Source organism: Chenopodium quinoa, unplaced genomic scaffold (assembly GCF_001683475.1).
Source record: "Chenopodium quinoa cultivar QQ74 unplaced genomic scaffold, ASM168347v1, whole genome shotgun sequence".
In the NCBI taxonomy this organism is placed as follows: Eukaryota; Viridiplantae; Streptophyta; class Magnoliopsida; order Caryophyllales; family Amaranthaceae; genus Chenopodium; species Chenopodium quinoa.
In genome coordinates, this window is record NW_018742815.1 from 1,736,821 (window position 1) to 1,755,670 (window position 18,850).

General features: G+C 34.7%; 1 protein-coding gene across 8 annotated transcripts; it reads right to left on the minus strand.

Annotated features, from left to right (window-relative positions):
* Positions 1 to 1,205: 1,205 nt before the first annotated feature.
* On the minus strand, positions 1,206 to 15,834 carry LOC110725676 (eukaryotic peptide chain release factor GTP-binding subunit ERF3A-like). 8 transcript variants are annotated; one of them, XR_002512210.1, is made up of 21 exons: positions 15,691 to 15,834; positions 15,432 to 15,485; positions 14,522 to 14,563; positions 14,354 to 14,425; positions 12,512 to 12,559; positions 12,028 to 12,168; positions 10,405 to 10,516; positions 9,942 to 9,987; positions 9,753 to 9,824; positions 8,660 to 8,722; positions 8,394 to 8,548; positions 7,595 to 7,659; positions 7,145 to 7,295; positions 6,285 to 6,390; positions 6,066 to 6,201; positions 4,865 to 4,929; positions 4,570 to 4,734; positions 4,056 to 4,128; positions 3,893 to 3,969; positions 3,138 to 3,221; positions 1,206 to 1,535 (listed from the first exon to the last, which is right to left on the minus strand). XR_002512210.1 is itself a non-coding variant. In XM_021905149.1 (20 exons), the coding sequence occupies exons 2-19, from the start codon at positions 15,433 to 15,435 to the stop codon at positions 3,911 to 3,913; spliced, it is 1,578 nt and encodes a 525-aa protein (XP_021760841.1). In that variant the 5' UTR covers positions 15,436 to 15,485; positions 15,691 to 15,834; the 3' UTR covers positions 1,206 to 1,535; positions 3,893 to 3,910. The 8 variants fall into 8 exon arrangements, 2 of the variants coding, with proteins under 2 accessions (XP_021760841.1, XP_021760842.1); XR_002512207.1 differs by having other exon boundaries at positions 14,354 to 14,428; XR_002512208.1 differs by having other exon boundaries at positions 3,888 to 3,969; positions 14,354 to 14,428.
* Positions 15,835 to 18,850: the final 3,016 nt, after the last annotated feature.

The window sequence follows — 18,850 nt, forward strand, 5'->3', positions numbered from 1 at the left end:
ATTTATGGTTTAATTGGTTGGGATGACGTAGTTGAAGGCACGTGGGAAAGGTGAGGCGCCGACGCCCGACAGTACAACCAAATATTTGATGGATGAAGGAATTTGAAGGTGGGCTAATGTATAATTGAATATTCTATCAAGGAATTATATGATGGCCCAATTTGGTATTTTTGGGTTATAACAACGTAGATGTTATACTCCGTATAAAGTATATATTTCCCGTGCTTTATACTACCTCTGTTTCTTTTTTTATATAAGGGGGAGAAAGTACGTAGTAAAAATTATAATATTTTGACCAAAATTAAAAGTTTGGTGAGATGTTAATTACAAAGTTTATCATTAAATATGTTAATAGATACGAAGTAGATATTAATATAAAGTTTTATAATATCAATATTTTTATACTTTTAACTACTCCGTAATTTCAGTACGAAGTATAACTTAACTCAAACTAGTGTATGAGCTTTGTGCAAAGTTTGACTATTAGCCGGTTAATATATGAGATCAATTAGAGGTTTGATTAATGAGGCATCTGTAGTTTAGTTTTGAAACTAACGCATATAAAGCATTAGTTCCGGAGACAGATTAGGAATGTTAAGGGTGTGTATAGCACATACTACGTATAATGTAATTTTTATAATGTTAAGGGTGTGTGTAACGCATTAATGTAATTTTTATAATGTTAAGGGTGTATATTTCAGGAGACAGAATAGGAATGTTAAGGTAACAAGGTACAAAGATAGTCTAAATTGATAAAACATATACTCCACTTACTATATTAGTGCTTTGAAACATATATACCAAAAAGAAAATTTATTCAATGTGTTTTGTATCAAAACATTATCGACTAGTGTACCTTACTTCGGTTTTTAGTTTTCCTAATCTGTAAAGTATAAAGGCTAGCTGGCGACCGACGGGTAAACAATGACACAGAGAGTATAAATCAAGTATTGCTTTCAATTTATTGATAGGGACTAAAGGGTTTGCCATTTCATAATCAGGTCAGCTAACAATTAAATCCTGCAACACATTGATAGTTTTGCGACGCATTACAGACAATTTTCCGAACATCCCTCAGCCAAATATTAGTTTTACACCCATTGGGTCTATTTCGATCATTCTAAAGTAGAGAAACTATTTCAATGGAAGTTACTACAGGATGCTCTGGCCACCAAATTAAACTAGCTGCAGTAATATCATTAAGATAAATAGACAAACAAGAAGCATAAATATATTACCAAAAATATAAGCTGGTAGGCTAGTCCAGTACCAGCGAAATCATTTTATACATCCAAAAGGCAGGTTTTGTGCAGTAGCACTGGACTAACAGCAAAATAGTAGTACATTAGCACAACCCTAACAATTATCTGATAAAAATCAACTAGTGTTCAATCCAGTATGCAACTGCATCATATGCTTGGTGTAGGCCCTCATTTGCACCATTCGGAACATTCACTCAAAATACAGTGATACGCACCCAATGAAGTGCAGAAATCCCGTTAAACAAAAATATACTACCCTCGAGGCTGCTAAATCTGAAACCAAAGCATTTAAATTAGTTCTCATTCTAAAAATGAAACTACCCACACAGGGAGGAATATATAAATAGTAAGAACATATCCAAAATAAAATTTCAAAGACAATAATAAGTCAACGGGAATCATATGTACAAATATATATATATACTTCGGATATCATATGGTCACACAGGAGAATATATGAACAATTAAAAAACCCAAGTATAGTTTTCAGAAAGGTCAAGTTTAGAGTAAATTCAGTCTAATTCAACATCAGGCATATTCGACAAAGTGGAAAAGGAAAATTGTGACTGAAAGATCCCTACAAATTGATGGTTCCAAAAGTTGGCCAGTGAAATGATAGGAAAGGAGATCAAGGTAAGAAGAGATGATGCACGGCTGCTCGGTGTGCTCACCCATTTATGGAATAGTAGCACCAAACACATACCGAACATATGACATATAATTTCCTTTAAAGAAGCAAAGCTACTTTGACGGATATAATAATCAAATAAAATCTTCTTGTACATAAGAAAAAGAAATTTGGGGAGAAGATAAGAGACTTCACATAACTTTTAATAAACTCTGCAATGAATATCATCGATTTTAATTATTCGTCTGTTTAAATCTAACTTCAATTCAGTTTTCCAAAAGAAAAATGACATATTGTTTATGTTTTAATATAGATTATGAATAGAATTTATTGTGATTCATAAAATTTCAAAAGTAACACAATAAGAAAACAATTTGCTGACCACCAAGAAAAACAGATTATGTTTCTAGAATTCTAGTACTGGAAAGGTCTACAGCCAAGTGAAAGGCCAAAAGCCAGAAGAATACACCGATTAAGACCAATCCCATCCCAACTTTGACACGTCAAGATTAACTTATCAGTTTATCTAGCCCCAAAAACATAAATCCAATCCTATAGACCAAGACCGAACAGAACTGCAGCAAAGCATTAAACAAAAAAGCTCCAGGGAGGTGTGTGTGCACAGGCAATGGGAGTTCATAGAAAGAGCAGATAATTAGAAGCAAATTTAAGATATTGGTGTGCAGCAGCTAGGGCGAGGCAGCCCCGAGGTTAAGTCCCAAACATTTCACTTTCAGGATGGTTTTATTTCATTTCCATATGCCAATAGCCCAAAATAGAACTTCAGAAGCTGAAACACTCTTGTTACTACCCTCCCCCAGATTTTCATAATAGTGACAGGTGGCACACTGGCACCCCTACTGTTTGCAACTCTGAAGACAGCTTTCTGGTCTGGTGGATTAGGATTTCCAATTATGCTAACTTTAAAAATGGTACTCGTATTATATATATATATATATATATATATATATATATATATATATATATATATATATATATATATATTAAAAAAACCACTGAAAGTTAAGGTCACACACTCCCCCCTCGTGGCCTCATTCGATAAAGAAAACACTTCACTATTTCCCCTCACATCCAGCTTATTATTCAGATAGAAATTGTTAACCACTCACAAAATCCACCTAAAACTAAATGCCTTGATAAATAGAAAGTCAATCGGGACAAAGGGAGTAATAACTTAACATCATACTTAATGAGTGAAACTAAAATTGAAAAATGCATTAACATACATGCTTCAGTGATTATTGCTTTGAACATCTAGCCATCTTTGTCCTTGCGTGACACAGTGCCTCACAGAGGACAGAGGGCCCCACCTGGACAAATGTCAAGTTACCAACAAAACAAGTCAAAACCAGATCAATGACACTTGTAAATTATGTTTGCATAACAGATAAACTACATTATACCAATTCCTGTTGACTATTTGCCAATTTATTATTTACATAGAACAGAGTGTAGGAGGGAGTAAGAGGGAAAGTCCAAGTTTGAAATTTATAAGAGAAAAAAAGAGCCTGAGAAGTGTGAGACTATGCGATCAAAAACCTTTAATATTACTATTTTTTCCACACCGAGAAATGCGAATAGAATCTCACTTGGAATATACTCCAACACCCCATAGAAAACTAAAGACAGTTCCAATATAATGGCAACAGAAAAGTTGAAATTTAAGTTTGGAAGCGAAGGTTAATTTTTTTATATAGCCCAATAAAAAATTAGATTTTAAAAAAAAATTGGGGAAATGAATTGACACATGGACACCTCAAAAGGCCGATGCAAAATCCAGCCCTAAAAAGCCTAGTGTCTTTTGATTCACAAAGCTACATGCAGCTAAATATTTCAATAATGAGAAGTCCAAGCAGCCTATAATTAGCTAATTGATATCATCAAGTAATAGGCTATCCATTATAAGACAAACAGTTATAAAGTATAGAGCTTTGAAGCGCTCCAACAAAACACAATTAGTGCATCCACGGATTCACCTTACCTGTGGCAGCAAAATTAGTCAGGCACTGCTGCCGATAGAAGGAAGATTGATGATTTTCCCCACAGCGACCGTTTTCCCTGAGTAGATGAAAAAAATATTAAATATGCAAAACAAGCAGCACAATCAAAAAGTTCATCAACAACAATACAGCAAAAATCATCACCTTCAGTTCGAAGGGTAAACCTTCCAAGCTGTGGAAAATCAGAAAACTTCTCCACACATATGGAATTGTTTAGCTACAAACAAAATAAATTTGACAAGTTAGCATAAATTCCACTGGTCGATACAGTCGGCTGAACAGGTGAAACACTTTGTAAGTATGTATCCCTAAAGGACAGCCAAAACAAGAAGGAAGAAATTTTTATGGGGCACAGGACAGTAGCTGACATTATACTTAAATTGAAACAAATATTTGACATAATATCCAAACTTCAAAACTATAATGGCTCAATGGCCGTTAACGTAGGCAAGAGGGGATTGTATATATGGAAGTTTACTAATAACGCATAGCTAATATATGTATATACAAATACATCACTATGTATCAAGAAAAAACCGGACACTGACTTAGCAACGATGCAAGTATTATACACTAATAATAATAATAGCCGGAGTGAGGTTAACACCTATATGAGCACACACAGCGGGGAGAGGAAAAATATATCTACAAGACAAACCTGAATACGACAGTCAACAACAGCATTATTCTTCACAAAAAGAACTTTCTTCTTCATTGGTTTCCCAGTTTTTAAATCAATCTGCCGCAGCAGCTCTACAATCTCACATTCTTCAACAACTGAATGAACATGCAAGACTGCCTTGTAGCCAGCGGTAAAAATTGCCTACAAAAGCAACAACACTTAGCACCGCCAAAAAAACCATGCATTCATTTAATAATAAAAAATAAAAAAAATTAAAAAATAAAAAATAAAAAAAAGAAGAAAAGAAAGAAGAGAATAACTTCTCACATACATTATCAAGCAACTCAAGGATCCTTAACTGAGCAACAAACTCATTTACAGCTGGAATTGGCTTGGCTGAGGTACAACAAAAATAAAGAGCAAATCATCATCAACCACTTTAACAGAGAAAAAAAATCTCAAAAATAAGAAATAATCCTATAAACAAATTAAAACAGCATGCCTCCTCATTAACAGATATGCATCATAACCTTTTCAATAGCATTTTTCCCTCACTAAAGTGCACTTTGGGATACTGTTCAATTTTCTGACAAAATCTCTTTCCCACCCCAACTAAGAGCAAATTCACTCATACATCCACTAAAGCCACAACCCTGTTAACACCAAAACCGCCTCCCACAGTAAGCACCTCACACCTACTCCCCAATTGCAAGCACATTTATCCTTTAGTACACCTATGCCCATCATACAGTACAGTTAGTCAGTTGATACCGCTGGAAAACAAAAGATACACATTCCAAATCACTCTATGGGTACGCCATAGGCAATTACAATGGGTTACTCTCACACAAGTTATGGTTGTAAAAAACGATCCAATTTCCCAATGTCAAGCTATGTAACACTTATCACAAATCAAATCAAATATTCAAAAACTAAAAAAAACAAAAACAACACAACCAGAGGTTTTAGAAGGAGAAGAATTGTCAAGTGTAGATGAGTCATCTTATGACACACCAAATGAAGCCAGTGGGTTATTTTTCTAAACAAAGAAAATAATCATATTCTTCATAGATTGTAACAACCTCTACCAAATTTACAGGTACTTAAGGAAATTAAAAACTATCCTCTGTCATCCATAGGCAACATACTTCAAGAGCAGACATGGCAACTAAAATACAGCCCTTTTTTAAGGGCCTGTCATATGCCGGGTTTCTTGGGAAATAAAAAACTGAATGTCCATACATTCCACCCAACCATTAAATAGTCATCTATTATATATTAATGTTCGTGTCACAAATATAAGATACTTCTGATCACTTAATTTGTTTTCACGGGAGCTGGGAAGCTTCATATAGATTGTGCAGGGGATAATAAAAAGTTACATAAGAAAGCATATTTAATGATTCAGCATCAGCAAAGTATGGAAGTAAATCAAATTTCTTTATAAAAAATCCAATTCAAAACAAATTCAAATGAAAGTTGTCACAAAAGAAGAGTATATTCACAGAGCCCAAGAGGCATGATTAACTTACAAATGCTTGACAAGACAAAGCCTGATAATATATCTTCTTCTTCAATTCCAGACAGTCTAACCCGCAGATTTTCACCAGGGTCTGCACGTTTGACCTTATCATCATCAATATATATGGCAACAACTTTCACATTAACCTGCAGACCAAATCTCAATTAATCAATCGATAACATCAGCCTTTTGATAAGTACTAAATATGATACAATTGTCAAAACTAAACCTTGTTGGGCATGACAATTAAGGAATCACCCTCCCGTATAGAGCCAGATTCTACTTTTCCCATGACAACAGTTCCCAAGTCCTTGAATTTATCAATGATGGGCATCCTGCAGTTAATATTGTCTATTAGAAACTCAGATATTTACTACTGCAAATACATACATGAATCATCATATGTTAAAGGAAGAAAATAGCCCAACGCAGAAGCAATTCCAAGCATAATATCATATTAAAAATTAAAAATATGCTCAAAAGAAGAGTACAAGTTCCAGGTTAAAAACATGCTTCCATAATCAGTCAGGATGTGGAGCTTGTCATGGTAGACAGCATGGCAAACAAGATTTGAACAGCATAGCTCTAACTGAATTACTACAAGAAGCTAGCCAAGAAATTGTCTGTAATTGTTGGCACTACTATAAGAATTCTGATGAGAAGTACAGAGCTTCACTCGCACTAGAATGAATTCAAGTTCCTGTGAAAATGCTACTGAGAAGTTGGGATAGGGGAGCACTCATCTAACAAAATGCAGGGTCACCAATTCATATATTTTCAAATATAATATATCAAGCATAAAAGAAAAACTTTGAACCAACTATAACAAGTACAGCCCGGTCATCAAGATCAACAAATTTGAAGTTGTTCCTCAACCACTTATGGTGATCCATGTTAGGCGTACATCACAACAAGTCCAGCTTAACAACCTCAGGACTAGAAGTTCCTCCAGATCACAGGCAAGAATGGTTAAAAATTCGCATAAACGCCCATACTTTCCGCAACTTTGAAAATGCATATATCATACCACATTTGAATAGGGAAGAGAAGAACTCCTTAAAAGAGAAGTTCAATATAAATATGATGTACCTAAAGGGGCCTTTGGGATCTCGTGTAGGGACTTCAACATTATCTAGCACTTCAAAAAGACATGGACCATCCCACCATGGACATACACTTTTGTCTACTCTTGTTTTTAGGTTTGATCCCACCAAACCTGATATTGGGAGAAATTGGACATCTGCAAATGTTGACCAATTATCAAACAGTAAGAAATTATAGAAATATTATTATCTGCAGAATCCAGCATAGATACATCAACCTCATGAAAGTTTTCTAAATACTTCCAACGAAATGTACAGAAGTAGATTAAAATACATGTCAGAGAAGCACACAACAAGGTGAGTTGGAATGAAAAAGTAACAGAACAAATCCAAGATTAGTTACAGACGTAAAACATTAATAGAAACATAATTCACGTGAAAACAGCTACAATGCCTACAAGTGTCAAATAATAATCCAAATATAAAGGTTAACTACCTTTCTTGACATTGTAGCCTGAAGATTTCAAGAAAGGAATCATCTTTGACTCTATTTCATCGTACCTGAGGATAATATGGCCCATGTGAACAAATATAAAGAAAATATAAGGCAGAAAAAAAGTGATAAAGGTTGAAACTTCAAGGCCTCCTATGGACTATGGTCATGGCTCATTGAGAGCTTCAAAATAAATCCACCACCCCTGCCCATCAGATAAAATAGCCCCCTAAATGATCAACAAAATGTCTAATATTAAATAGGCATTTCTAGTGCATAAATCAAATATATGGTAGAAGCTTTAAAGTCTAATCAACACAGGGGACTTGAAGGCAAAAAATAATATTGCCCGGTTGAATAACAAGAAAAAAAAAATGGCAGTGTAAAAATCTAAATCAGTGCATGCCAAAAACGATACAATTGATGTGTCTTCAGTATTAAAACTGTTCTTTCAAAAACCAGGAGTTCTACATCACCCACCTATTTACAGAGTGCTAAATCAGATAAAAATTGAAGTGCCAGGTAAGGGTTAAATAACATAGCTAAAATCACTCTTCTACAGTTCTGTTGTATCAGTACAGATACATCTCATCAGGTTCTGAGACTAGATCACATGACGAATAAACAGAAAGTCAATACTAATTCTGCTGTTCAGGAAGCCCTAACCCACCTTGAGCCACATAAAAAGAAGGGGGAAAAGATAAAGCTATGATTATTATTATAAGTAAATATTATGAGGTAACATTAAGAGATTGAAAATTTTGAGATCTCGGATCAAATTGACAAAAGAAAATTACAAAACCTTTCTTTTGACCAATTGACTGTAGGTTCATCCATCTTGTTGACCACAACTATAAGCTTGGCCACACCCAAAGTCTTTGCAAGCAAGACGTGTTCTCTAGTCTGTCCTCCTTTCTCATATCCAGTTTCAAACTCTCCTTTCCGAGCAGATATCACCTACATTTATGGACATCCATATATATATATATAGCAAAGTTTAGAGATAATGCATTCCAAGCCAATGCACCTAGCCTGAGGGACAAAAAAAATAAAGCCCTTAACACTTACCAAAACCCCAATGTCAGCTTGTGAAGCCCCACTGATCATATTTGGTACATAGCTTTTATGACCCTGCAAAACAAAAAGGCACAATGCTACTTGCTCAGAAAACAGAAGAGCACAAACATAAAATTCAGCGGACAGGATTTAATAACATTTTAATAAAAATACACTGATCCACAACAAACCAGTATCATTATATATAAATATTTTTGACCGGTATAAAATACAGCTACGCAATGGAGACTATAAGACTTCAAATGCGAAGTTATCAAAATTTCTGCAACATTACTACTAAGGAAAAATTAGAAGCCAAGAAATATAAGAGCATCTACAGTTCCTATAGCCAAACAGCTGTGCTTCCAAGCTAGAAGTATTTCTTTGTACAAAGCCAACACTGTGAATTCTAAGTATGGTTATAGTTGCTAGTCTTGCTACTGAATAAAATGTTAAAAACAAAGGTGATTAAAACTTTAAAAGTCCTTTAAAAGATAGTGATGGAATGAATTAGATAACTTGGATGGTGTAGGAACCTCAGATGGTGTAGGAACCCCTTCAGTTAGAACACCTAAGTACAAAAGGCCAAAATGCCACCAGCATATCCCCATCATGCACATTTGACCATACATATAGGATTTGGACCGTGCAATCCTTCTTAACCAGCATAATGGAGAGCTGAGGTTCAGGACATAGATGCTTGAGGAAAATTTAAGATAGCCTATCAAGTATCAACTTTGTACTTTTCAGTTATAGAAAGTACATTGCAAACCCATCATTGTTTTACCATCTTTTTTTTTTCTTTTATTGCAGTTGAATGCAGAGAAGCAAATCAACAAGCCTTGGAAAATGGAACCCAACAGGAAACAACCCAAAAAAAAAAAAAAAAAAAAAAAAAAAATCAATTGCAGAAATGTAAGCTGGCTAAAAAGGTAATCAAACATAAAAGACAAGCTCGTCTATGGTAAGAAAATCTAAACATATACTCACTGCTTAGTTTTTAATAGTGAGTCTAATTCCAAAGCAAAGGAAGTTCATTACCAAGCAACTTTTAAACCCAAAAAAAGAAATAAAGGACCAAATCAGTTTATGAATTCATGATTACCGGTGCATCCAAAATGGTAAATCTGGTTCTCTCAGTTTCGAAATGTGCTCTACCAACTTCAACTGTAATACCCTGCCATCAGCATTTAAGCAATTAATGAGCTATCTTCTGCTATATATAAACAGCTTTAGCAATGAAATCATTGCAAGTTTCAAGTCTAAAAATTAAGCAGGTGAAAGACAAAAATACCTTTGAACGTTCTTCTTCATTAGTATCCATAATGTATGCCATGTACCTAGCACAGAGATACACATTTAACCAAGAATAAGTCTGAAATCATGATAACTCTAATCCTGTATAACTCCCAAGATACTTTAGATGATGTTACATAGTCTTGGCATGCACTATTATCCAATAGTTCCAAATGGTAAGCACCAAGAAAGAACATTAGTCTAAAGAGTAACAGTACAAAATACAGAAGACCTATAAGAGGCACACAAAATCATGCAATAAAATAGATATAATTTCACAGTGAGGCAGAGCCTAGATTCTGGAAATAACCAACAGCCCTTTTCCACTAGCAACCAAGAAACTACTAACTATATATCATCTTATTCATCATGATTACTCGAGCATATATTCTGAATGAAGCAAAAAAAAAAATCCAATGATATAAAATAATGAAGACACAGCTACAGAAAAAATGTCTCACCAGCTGTCTCTTGCTTTATCCTTGGCTTCTTTCTCGTACTTTTGGATCGTACGGTCATCAACCTGCCCGCTTAGAAAAAGAATTTGGCCACCAATCGTTGACTTACCAGCATCTGACATCCAAACGTGAAGATTTTTCAAGAAAACTATAATGTTTCACAATCGCAAACTTTTCAAGACACTCCAAGTCATTAAAGAAAACAATAAATGGTCCAGAAAGCAGAAAGCAGTTTAATAGCTTTACAAAATGACAAGCAAGCTGTTTAACATAAACGACCAAAAAAAACAGGGTTATGCAACAGCCAACTCCAGGGAAGAGACAGTGTTATGCAACAGTAGCAGAAAAAAGATACGGAAAATACTTTGAGTCAATTTTTTCAATACCAGGCAGATTCAGTCAACTGTTCCTGGAGATTATACTTCTTAATCTAGCCTTTAAATTTTGGTTTAATGTACAATTTACCGGGCCTGTGCAAGCATTAGAAATCAATGACTATGCAAAATTATTCCCTGGTACACACAAAAATAATGCAGAGATATGGACAACAGTGGAGAAACAAAAAGACCACCACAAGATCAAATGGTGAAATTTGAGTCAGAATCATACAGAGCCCAAATAATTGACAAAGTATTATAATAGTCATTCCATATAAAAAAAATATTTGTTTACAACAAAGAATAGCTCCCAGAGAAAGAGATTAAATTAGAGAGGGGGGTAGCACTAACACTAATAGGTTGGCTGGATTGCCCATGCCACCCCTAGAGAAGCTTTTTCCCCTTAACAAAATTACTAGTAAACTCACTTTAGTCTCTATCATCCGACCTCCATCATCTCTCACATCAGTCTCTTCATTTACCTCCATCTATATCCTCTCGATCGTTATCCCAACCTCTACATTCTAGATGTTATTCAAACTCCAACTCTCTCTTTCCTATACCCTCTCTCCTCCGCCTTTCTTTTGGTTCTGTTCCTTCTCCCTTCTTGTCTGAATGTGATCACCAGCACCCACGCATTACCTCTCTCTTCCCCTTAAGCTTCCAGTAAATTTACTCCCTTAAATTGATCAGAGGAACCAAGGCATGATCTAGATAGTTGTAAAGAAACACAGATACCCTCCAGATAAATTCACAGATTGCTTATCAAAGAATGGGAGTAAGAACCTATTTCCTCACAAGAACCTGGATATCTTGTCAGCATAATATGGCATAAAATAAAGAGGTATGACTGAGGTAAACAGATTTGAAATCCACAACACCACAAATGCAAAATAAGTGATCTCATAAATGAACAAGAATCACGGCCATCTGAGGTCATCCAGCTCCACAACAACAAAAGTGCACACCTTTCAATCTTTCATCCAATGTGTCGAGAAGAAATAAGGTGAGAGGGATCCTAATGCTTTTATGCGCCTCAGTGAGCCTTCTGTAATTTTACACACACAAAAAAAAGGGGGGGGGGGGGAGTGTGCGCCTTTGTTTGCCCCTTTGAATCCACCTCACCTAGGCCAATAAAATTACTTGACCTTTACTGACTTGGGCTTCAGCACCTAAGCGTGCCTTGTTATATACTTCCTAAGAGCATGTACATGGAAAAGAGACGGAAAAACATCAAAAATTAACTCACCAACGTGACCAATAGATACAACATTAAGGTGACGCTTCTTGCTCCTAGCCTCCTCAACATCCTTCACTTCCTTTACTTCGTGGACAGTAGCTTCCACCTTTTCCTTTACTTCGTGGACAGGAGCTTCCACCTTTTCCTTCTCTGAAAAAATCCATTATAAAAATACCCTAGTCAGATCATTATCTCAAAAATTAATTAATTTATCTCAAAAAATGTAGCCAACTACGTAAGTGCCTAAATAACCAGGATCCTCATATAATCACGTGCACACACACAACAAAACAGAGACCAGCGGTCTGCCTTCAGTATTTGTTTTTGTTTAAAAAAAAAAAAAAAAAAAAAAAAAAAAAAAAAAAAAAAGAGCATGCACAATAGATCTTAAAAAAGCCGCACGTAATTACAACAAAGTGAACTCCATAGTCATTAAACATAGAGGAAAATGCCAAAGTATAAACAGCATCTCCTCTCAAACCCTCAATAATACCTTTTGGCTCTACTTCCATCTGTTCAGCATTTGTGGACTCTACAATATCTGGGGGAAATAAAACGAAAAAGTCAATTAAATTGAATTAATTCCTTCAAGCAGAGAAATCAGCAACTGTAAATTATAAAATTGAATTGAGATCATTTTCATGTATATCATCCAAATTAACAATCATCTTCATATTTGTAAAAGAGACATGTTAGAGAATCCTCATTAATTTAAGATGAAGTGTTATTACTCCATTGCAAGAGGATATAAACCTTTACTGTAAGTTTTTGGAGTGTGCCTCTGTTCTTTAAACAGGCAAACATATTAAGCAGCGAGCCACATGGTCTAAACCAGCAACTGATTTATAATAGAATATCACTACATAGTTCTGTGCCTAAATGCCCCATGGAACACGAATAATGTACCAGAAAAACATAATCTAAAAAAATACAGGGTAGACTAACTCACCTAATTTCAAAAAAAAAATAATAAATAATAAAAAATTAAAAAAAAAAATACATATGATACATAAGAAGTGCACGTTAATTTAACTACAAGAAAATAAGGTCCACTATCCTTGGAAAAAAGCCTGGTAAGAGAAGAAAATGTGAGAGATAGACAAACTAAGATAAAAAATAATCCTTCCACTTCATAATAATCGCAACAGTAGGGATAGCAAAAAGTTTTAGGAAAATTATAGGGTGTAACTAAAATGGCAATTTATAATATATTAAAGTATATTTAGTGGGGGATATATTTAATTGTTTGCAAGAGAGAAATAATGAAAAGTAGTGTGTAAGTGGACCCTTATCAACTATGGAAGTGTTGCAATTATTATTAAACGGACAAAAAAGGAAGGTGTGCAATCATTATGAAACGGAGGGAGTAGTGATTAAATTTCTTTTTTATAAAAGTTCACTTAGGGATATACAAAAGGACTGCTATGAAGGTTAAGAAGAGACCCGCCCAAAAAAAACAAGATGAAATGATACAAAGTGGACATAAATGAACAAGGAAGAAATAGGGTTCACTATCTAGGCATAAATAGTCTGGAAAGAGAAGTATATGGGGAAGAAAAACAACACACACAAGGGGATTAACAAAAAGACAGCAGCATATCAAGCTGCCATTGGCCTATTTTTGAATCTGACTTGTAATAGACAACAAAAATCAGTTTTTAACCTCAATGAAGGTCTTTACTTAGACAGGGACTAGATATCTTATAGAATCGTAATTCTTCTTTTTAATTCATCGACCTTTTTTCAACCAAAACAATAAATTAATTATTTCATATATAATCATTTGTTGGTGTGAGTGTGTGGCTCTAAAGTCTAAGCTCTGCTCTCTCTATCCACCCAAATATGCACACATAATCCTCGACATTTCATCGATATCATCTCTCTTAAATAGTTATCAGTCTTGTCATAAATGATTTGTTTCCAAAGATATGAACTTCATAATGTGAGAGGTGTTACATAACATAAGGTAGTAACATTACAAACATAACTAAATCATGGTCTAATACTTCTAGTAAACAAATTGTTTGTCAAGGCCATGGTCTTTCTGACAAAGGATATGGAAATCTTTTGTTTTTGGTGTATAGTACTTACTACTTAGATATCAAGACAGGATTGTTGTACTGAATACTGAGTAGCATGAGATATATTAATTGTGTCAGTGCGCAATTAAACTAAATGTAGTGGACATAACATGAAAATGAAACTAATAAAGTGTTAGACAAACAATAGTTGGTAATAGTCTTGGCACTAGTCACTTTCTGCATCTACTCAGTATACAGATTATAATGTCGTGGATAGAACAAAGAATTGGGACAACTGTACTAAAAAAGTCTACCTTCTTCCATTTCAACTGCACCATCAGCTTCTTTTGGCTTAATATCCTCCACATCTATTGCACCACTATCTTCTACTTCACATAAAAGTATAAAGCATGATAAAGTTCATTGAAATTACAAATAAAACACTAAAGTATAAAACACAGATATCCAGCACAGTAGATTACCAGATGAATCAAGCTGCAGAGCGCGTATATCTTCCGAAAGATCTGGCATAAACAAAAATTTTGCATAAGAAGGAAGTTAAGCCATAGCAATTTACAATCCATACAGACAACAACTAGCAGACAGATCAACAACGTGACGACAAAATAAGACAATAGCTTCAGGTCAATCGGGTGTAAAAAAAACATTTACCCTTTTCCCTCTTTACAGCAGCGAATACGAAATCATAAAAACCTATTCCAGTAGCTTTTGGAAGAAAAAAAAAACCACTGAATCAACAGGTAAACTGAATGCAAACATAGTAATTCTATATTTCTAGCAATGAACAGAGCCAATCCTTCCATCCCAAGCACCCAATGAAAAAAGGAAAGCAGACAATTGAAGTGACTATGTAATGTAATAAATTTGGGGTCAATGATTTACAAATCCAAACCATAATAACCCTATTGCCCTCATGAATCATATTGAAGTGTCACAACAATCAATTGGCCCAATATCCATGATGAGGCTGGATTGAACGCAACAGCACATCAAAATGTATAAATAAGTACACGAACAAAATCAAATGACTTTCTTTAGACCAATAACTTCAATGATACAGGTTTGCTCAATATTAACACAATGCCAATTGCAATGATAAAAACACCCTGAAATTAACTAGCTATCCGACAAACATTCGAACAAAAAGAAACACCAATAATCCAATCTTCCATCCTATAAATGCATGATAACGCCAGTCGAACATGAAAATCTAAAAAAATTGCAGAATTCAACCAAACAAAAATTATAGGAATTAGGTGATACAATAATCAAATTTTCACACCAAAATCATGATGCAAAAAACAACCTTTATGAATTAAAAATCTAAAAAAATATACAAACAAAGCAATTAAAGATCAAATTTAGGCATACCCATAATTGGTGTTTGGATCAACGAACTAGCTTCTTAGTATACGATGATAACACCTGAGCAACAAGAAATTCTCTGATAAGAACCAAAAATTTCACAGCTTTAAGAAAAATTAAGGATTTTTAGCAGTAAAGTACAGTAAATCGAAGATTGAAAGAAGTTTGGTGATGACGAAGAGCAAAAGGCGTCAAAATCAAGGAATCTGATGCGCAAAATTGGTAAGAAAGAGAAGATGATGAGAGAGAAAAACCCTAATTTTACCTGACGCTACTCTCTCAGAGTTGATTGTAATCTCCGGTAGTGGCGGCGAAATCGGGTGCTGTGAAAACAAGTGAAAGAAGTGCGAAAAAGAGGTTATGTGTTATGCTTATGGACTTTGGGGTTATGTGACTTTTGTCCTCTCCAACGAATATCCAAATGTGTGACACCCGTAATTAACAAATGAGTCGAGTCGTGTAGGTTTCACGAGTAAGTTAGTTTTTCTGCCATGCGACTTGTTTGTTGATATCCTTATAAAGTTATTGAAGACGTATTTTACATAATTACTAAGCAAGTCGAGTTGTGTAAAATCTTGGACAATTGGACCTAGGTCTTTGAATATAGGGTTCAAACAGGATTCAAACCCAGGATCTTTAAAAGGCTAATCATTGAGTTTCATATATCACGACAAAAACTGGATCATACTTGGGTAAGTCATTAATATGGTGGAATATCTTGAGATCATAAAAAGATAGATCCTATGAAGAAAAAACGGATGTAATAAGTTGCGATCAAGGAATGTTATGAAAGATCAAAGTTGGCAACTTTATCTCTATATTAACAAAAAAAAAAAAAATCCTCACACATTTGAAAATCTTAAAGATGAACAACTACAACCCCATCTAGTCCGAAAAAGGGAGGGTTTGGGCAAGTCAAAAACTTTATTGTAGATCAAAATCTGAACCCGGCCTGAAAAAACCTAAAAGCTCGCCAATCTTTATGGGTTTGGGCATAAGATTTGATATTAAGGCTTGACTTGGCTCAATTCACCTTCTAGAAAATCTCATGCGTACAGATGTAAACAAGCTAAGGAGAGGGGAAAAAGGTTGTGTTGCAAAGAAAAGAGGATCAACCAACTAATCTAAGTGAATTGTTGATATGTTTACCTTATAGAGTTTTAACCTTGCTCCTTAGCTATTAGTACTAGTTTCAATTGTGTATTTTGTGTTTTTATAGTGTCAACATCATATTTTACTTTGTCTATAGAAATTAGTGTATTTTGGTTCTCATATATATTGGATTGCTGCAAGGAAGCTTAAACTTGGAGAACGCTTGTATGCAATCGTGCAAAATGGAACATTGAGTCTGTTTCTTGGGCTTAGGTGGGATTTTACAGCCCAAAGCACAGACAGACACACACATGCCTTATTAGCTGCAATTAATTGCTAGAATTAAATATAAAAAACTAAAAATAAAAATAAAAAACAATGTTTCCTTGTGGATTCAATCCTATTTTTCCACCTACCTAGTTAGCGAGATTACCTTTGATAAGGCAATACACACTTAACCTTTGTTGTAAAATAAGTTGTTTTCAAGACTACGAGAAAAGAAATAAACAATAAGATTGAAAAGTTGATCTTATAAATAATGGAGCAAATATGGCGTGTCGTGATGCAAATCACTTACTTGAAAACAAAATTCTAACGCAACTGCGGTGCTCAATTGTATTCGCCAGCATGTTCCCTAATGTTGACACACCACTTCTACACAAATACACTTTTGAGTTGAAGGTTGGAGCGAAATAACTTATGATCAATAGAGAAGAGAATGTGTTTAACTTGTGTTTGATAGTTTCTCAAGTGTATCAAAATCAAAAAATGATTCTTTGATTTTTAGAAAAGGAAGGAAGAGTATGGATGGATCCCAAGAATCAATGAAAGTGAATACATCAATATAAAGATAATGATTTAATCACCTTAATCATCCTCTTAAATGGGGGTTACAATGAATTAATCAAGAGATCAAGAGAAAGAATCCAAGGAAAGAATTGATGGAGTCAATGGGCAGTCTCGTGTGCAATCGAGCAAACTCTGCCCGATCGAGCGAGAGCCCAACCAAAATTGGGATACTTGTGTGCCCAGTCAGGCGGAGCTTGCCCGATCGGGCGAGCGTGAAGCCTTTTCCAGAACGCGAGAATGAGTGAAAGTGAATCGATTAAAGAGACCGCGTTAGAATAAGGATTTTTTTGGGTAATCTGCTCCCTCCAATCGGGCAACGTAACCCTAGAATTTATGACTCCTCTCGCTCCCGATCAGGCGAGCTCTGCTTGATCGAGTGGCTGAACTTTAATTCGACGCATTGAATTCCTTTATTTTTATTCCAACAAACCTATTGATTGTTATCATTGCTCTTGGAAGTGCCATTTGAGTCATTCAATTTGGTTAAATACTAGTTAAGATTTTTTGGTAAGAGTCATTTAAGTTGGTTTGGGTCATTTTCGGTTCCATTACCAATATGCTTATTTATTAAAATAATAATTGCAAGAAACATTCCTTATTGGGTTAAGTCATATCATTTCACGTGATTTCAGGTATAGTTCAAGTTTCGAGCCAGTTGGTCAGGTGGGTAATCAGATATGAAGCAATTTTGTTAGGTCTAATTGCACTACTCTTATGGCAATATAAGAATAATTATTTTCAGGTAAAATTGGTATAAACCACCTTTTTTTGTCCAACTTTTTTGAAAAAAACCACCTTTTATGTTTTTTATTTACTAAACCACCTTTTAAGTAACTAAATTTTTTATTGCACCACCCCTATATCAAATCTAACAGATTGCATCTCAACCATTCATTTCCAAATCATCAACCATAGCAAAACCTTCCCTTCCATCTCAATCATCGCTTCAATTACCTCAATTTAGGGTTTGAGAATAAACAAATACTACAATTTAATTTTTGTAGCAAAATTAGGTTTGGTTTTTTAAAGCTTTACTCAATTTAGTCATGCATTTATATAGAGGGAAGGGTCAAATGTTTTTAGGGGTGAAAAAAATACATGATTTAGGAGCGAAAGACACAAGTTGTGGGCCTCTTTGACGTATCAGTTAAATTTTTCGTCAAAATTTGAAATAGGGGTGGTGCAATAAAAAATTTAGGTACTTAAAAAGTGGTTTAGTAAATAAATAAAAAAAAGGTGGAATTTTCAAAAAAGTTGGACAAAAAAAGGTGGTTTATACCAATTTTGCCTTATTTTCATCTTACTAAAGGGGTGGAAGAGTGTTTTTTTTCTGACAATATGTAGTATGTACCACATTAAATATTGTGGGTAAATGTTCAAATTATTATGGAACGAAAAGAGTAATATTACCGAACAACCAACAACACATGGGCTTTGCAACAAAAGCCTAAGGGCATGTTTGGTAAAAATCTTTTTAAAGAGCT

Bases quoted from the DNA above. Each gene is read 5' to 3' on its own strand.
- LOC110725676 (XM_021905149.1), bottom strand. The intron at 4,930-6,065 runs GTAAGTTAATCA...GTTGTACCTCAG, and splicing joins CTTTGTCTTGTCAAGCATTT to CCAAGCCAATTCCAGCTGTA. The intron at 3,970-4,055 runs GTGATGATTTTT...TCATCTACTCAG, and splicing joins GTTTACCCTTCGAACTGAAG to GGAAAACGGTCGCTGTGGGG.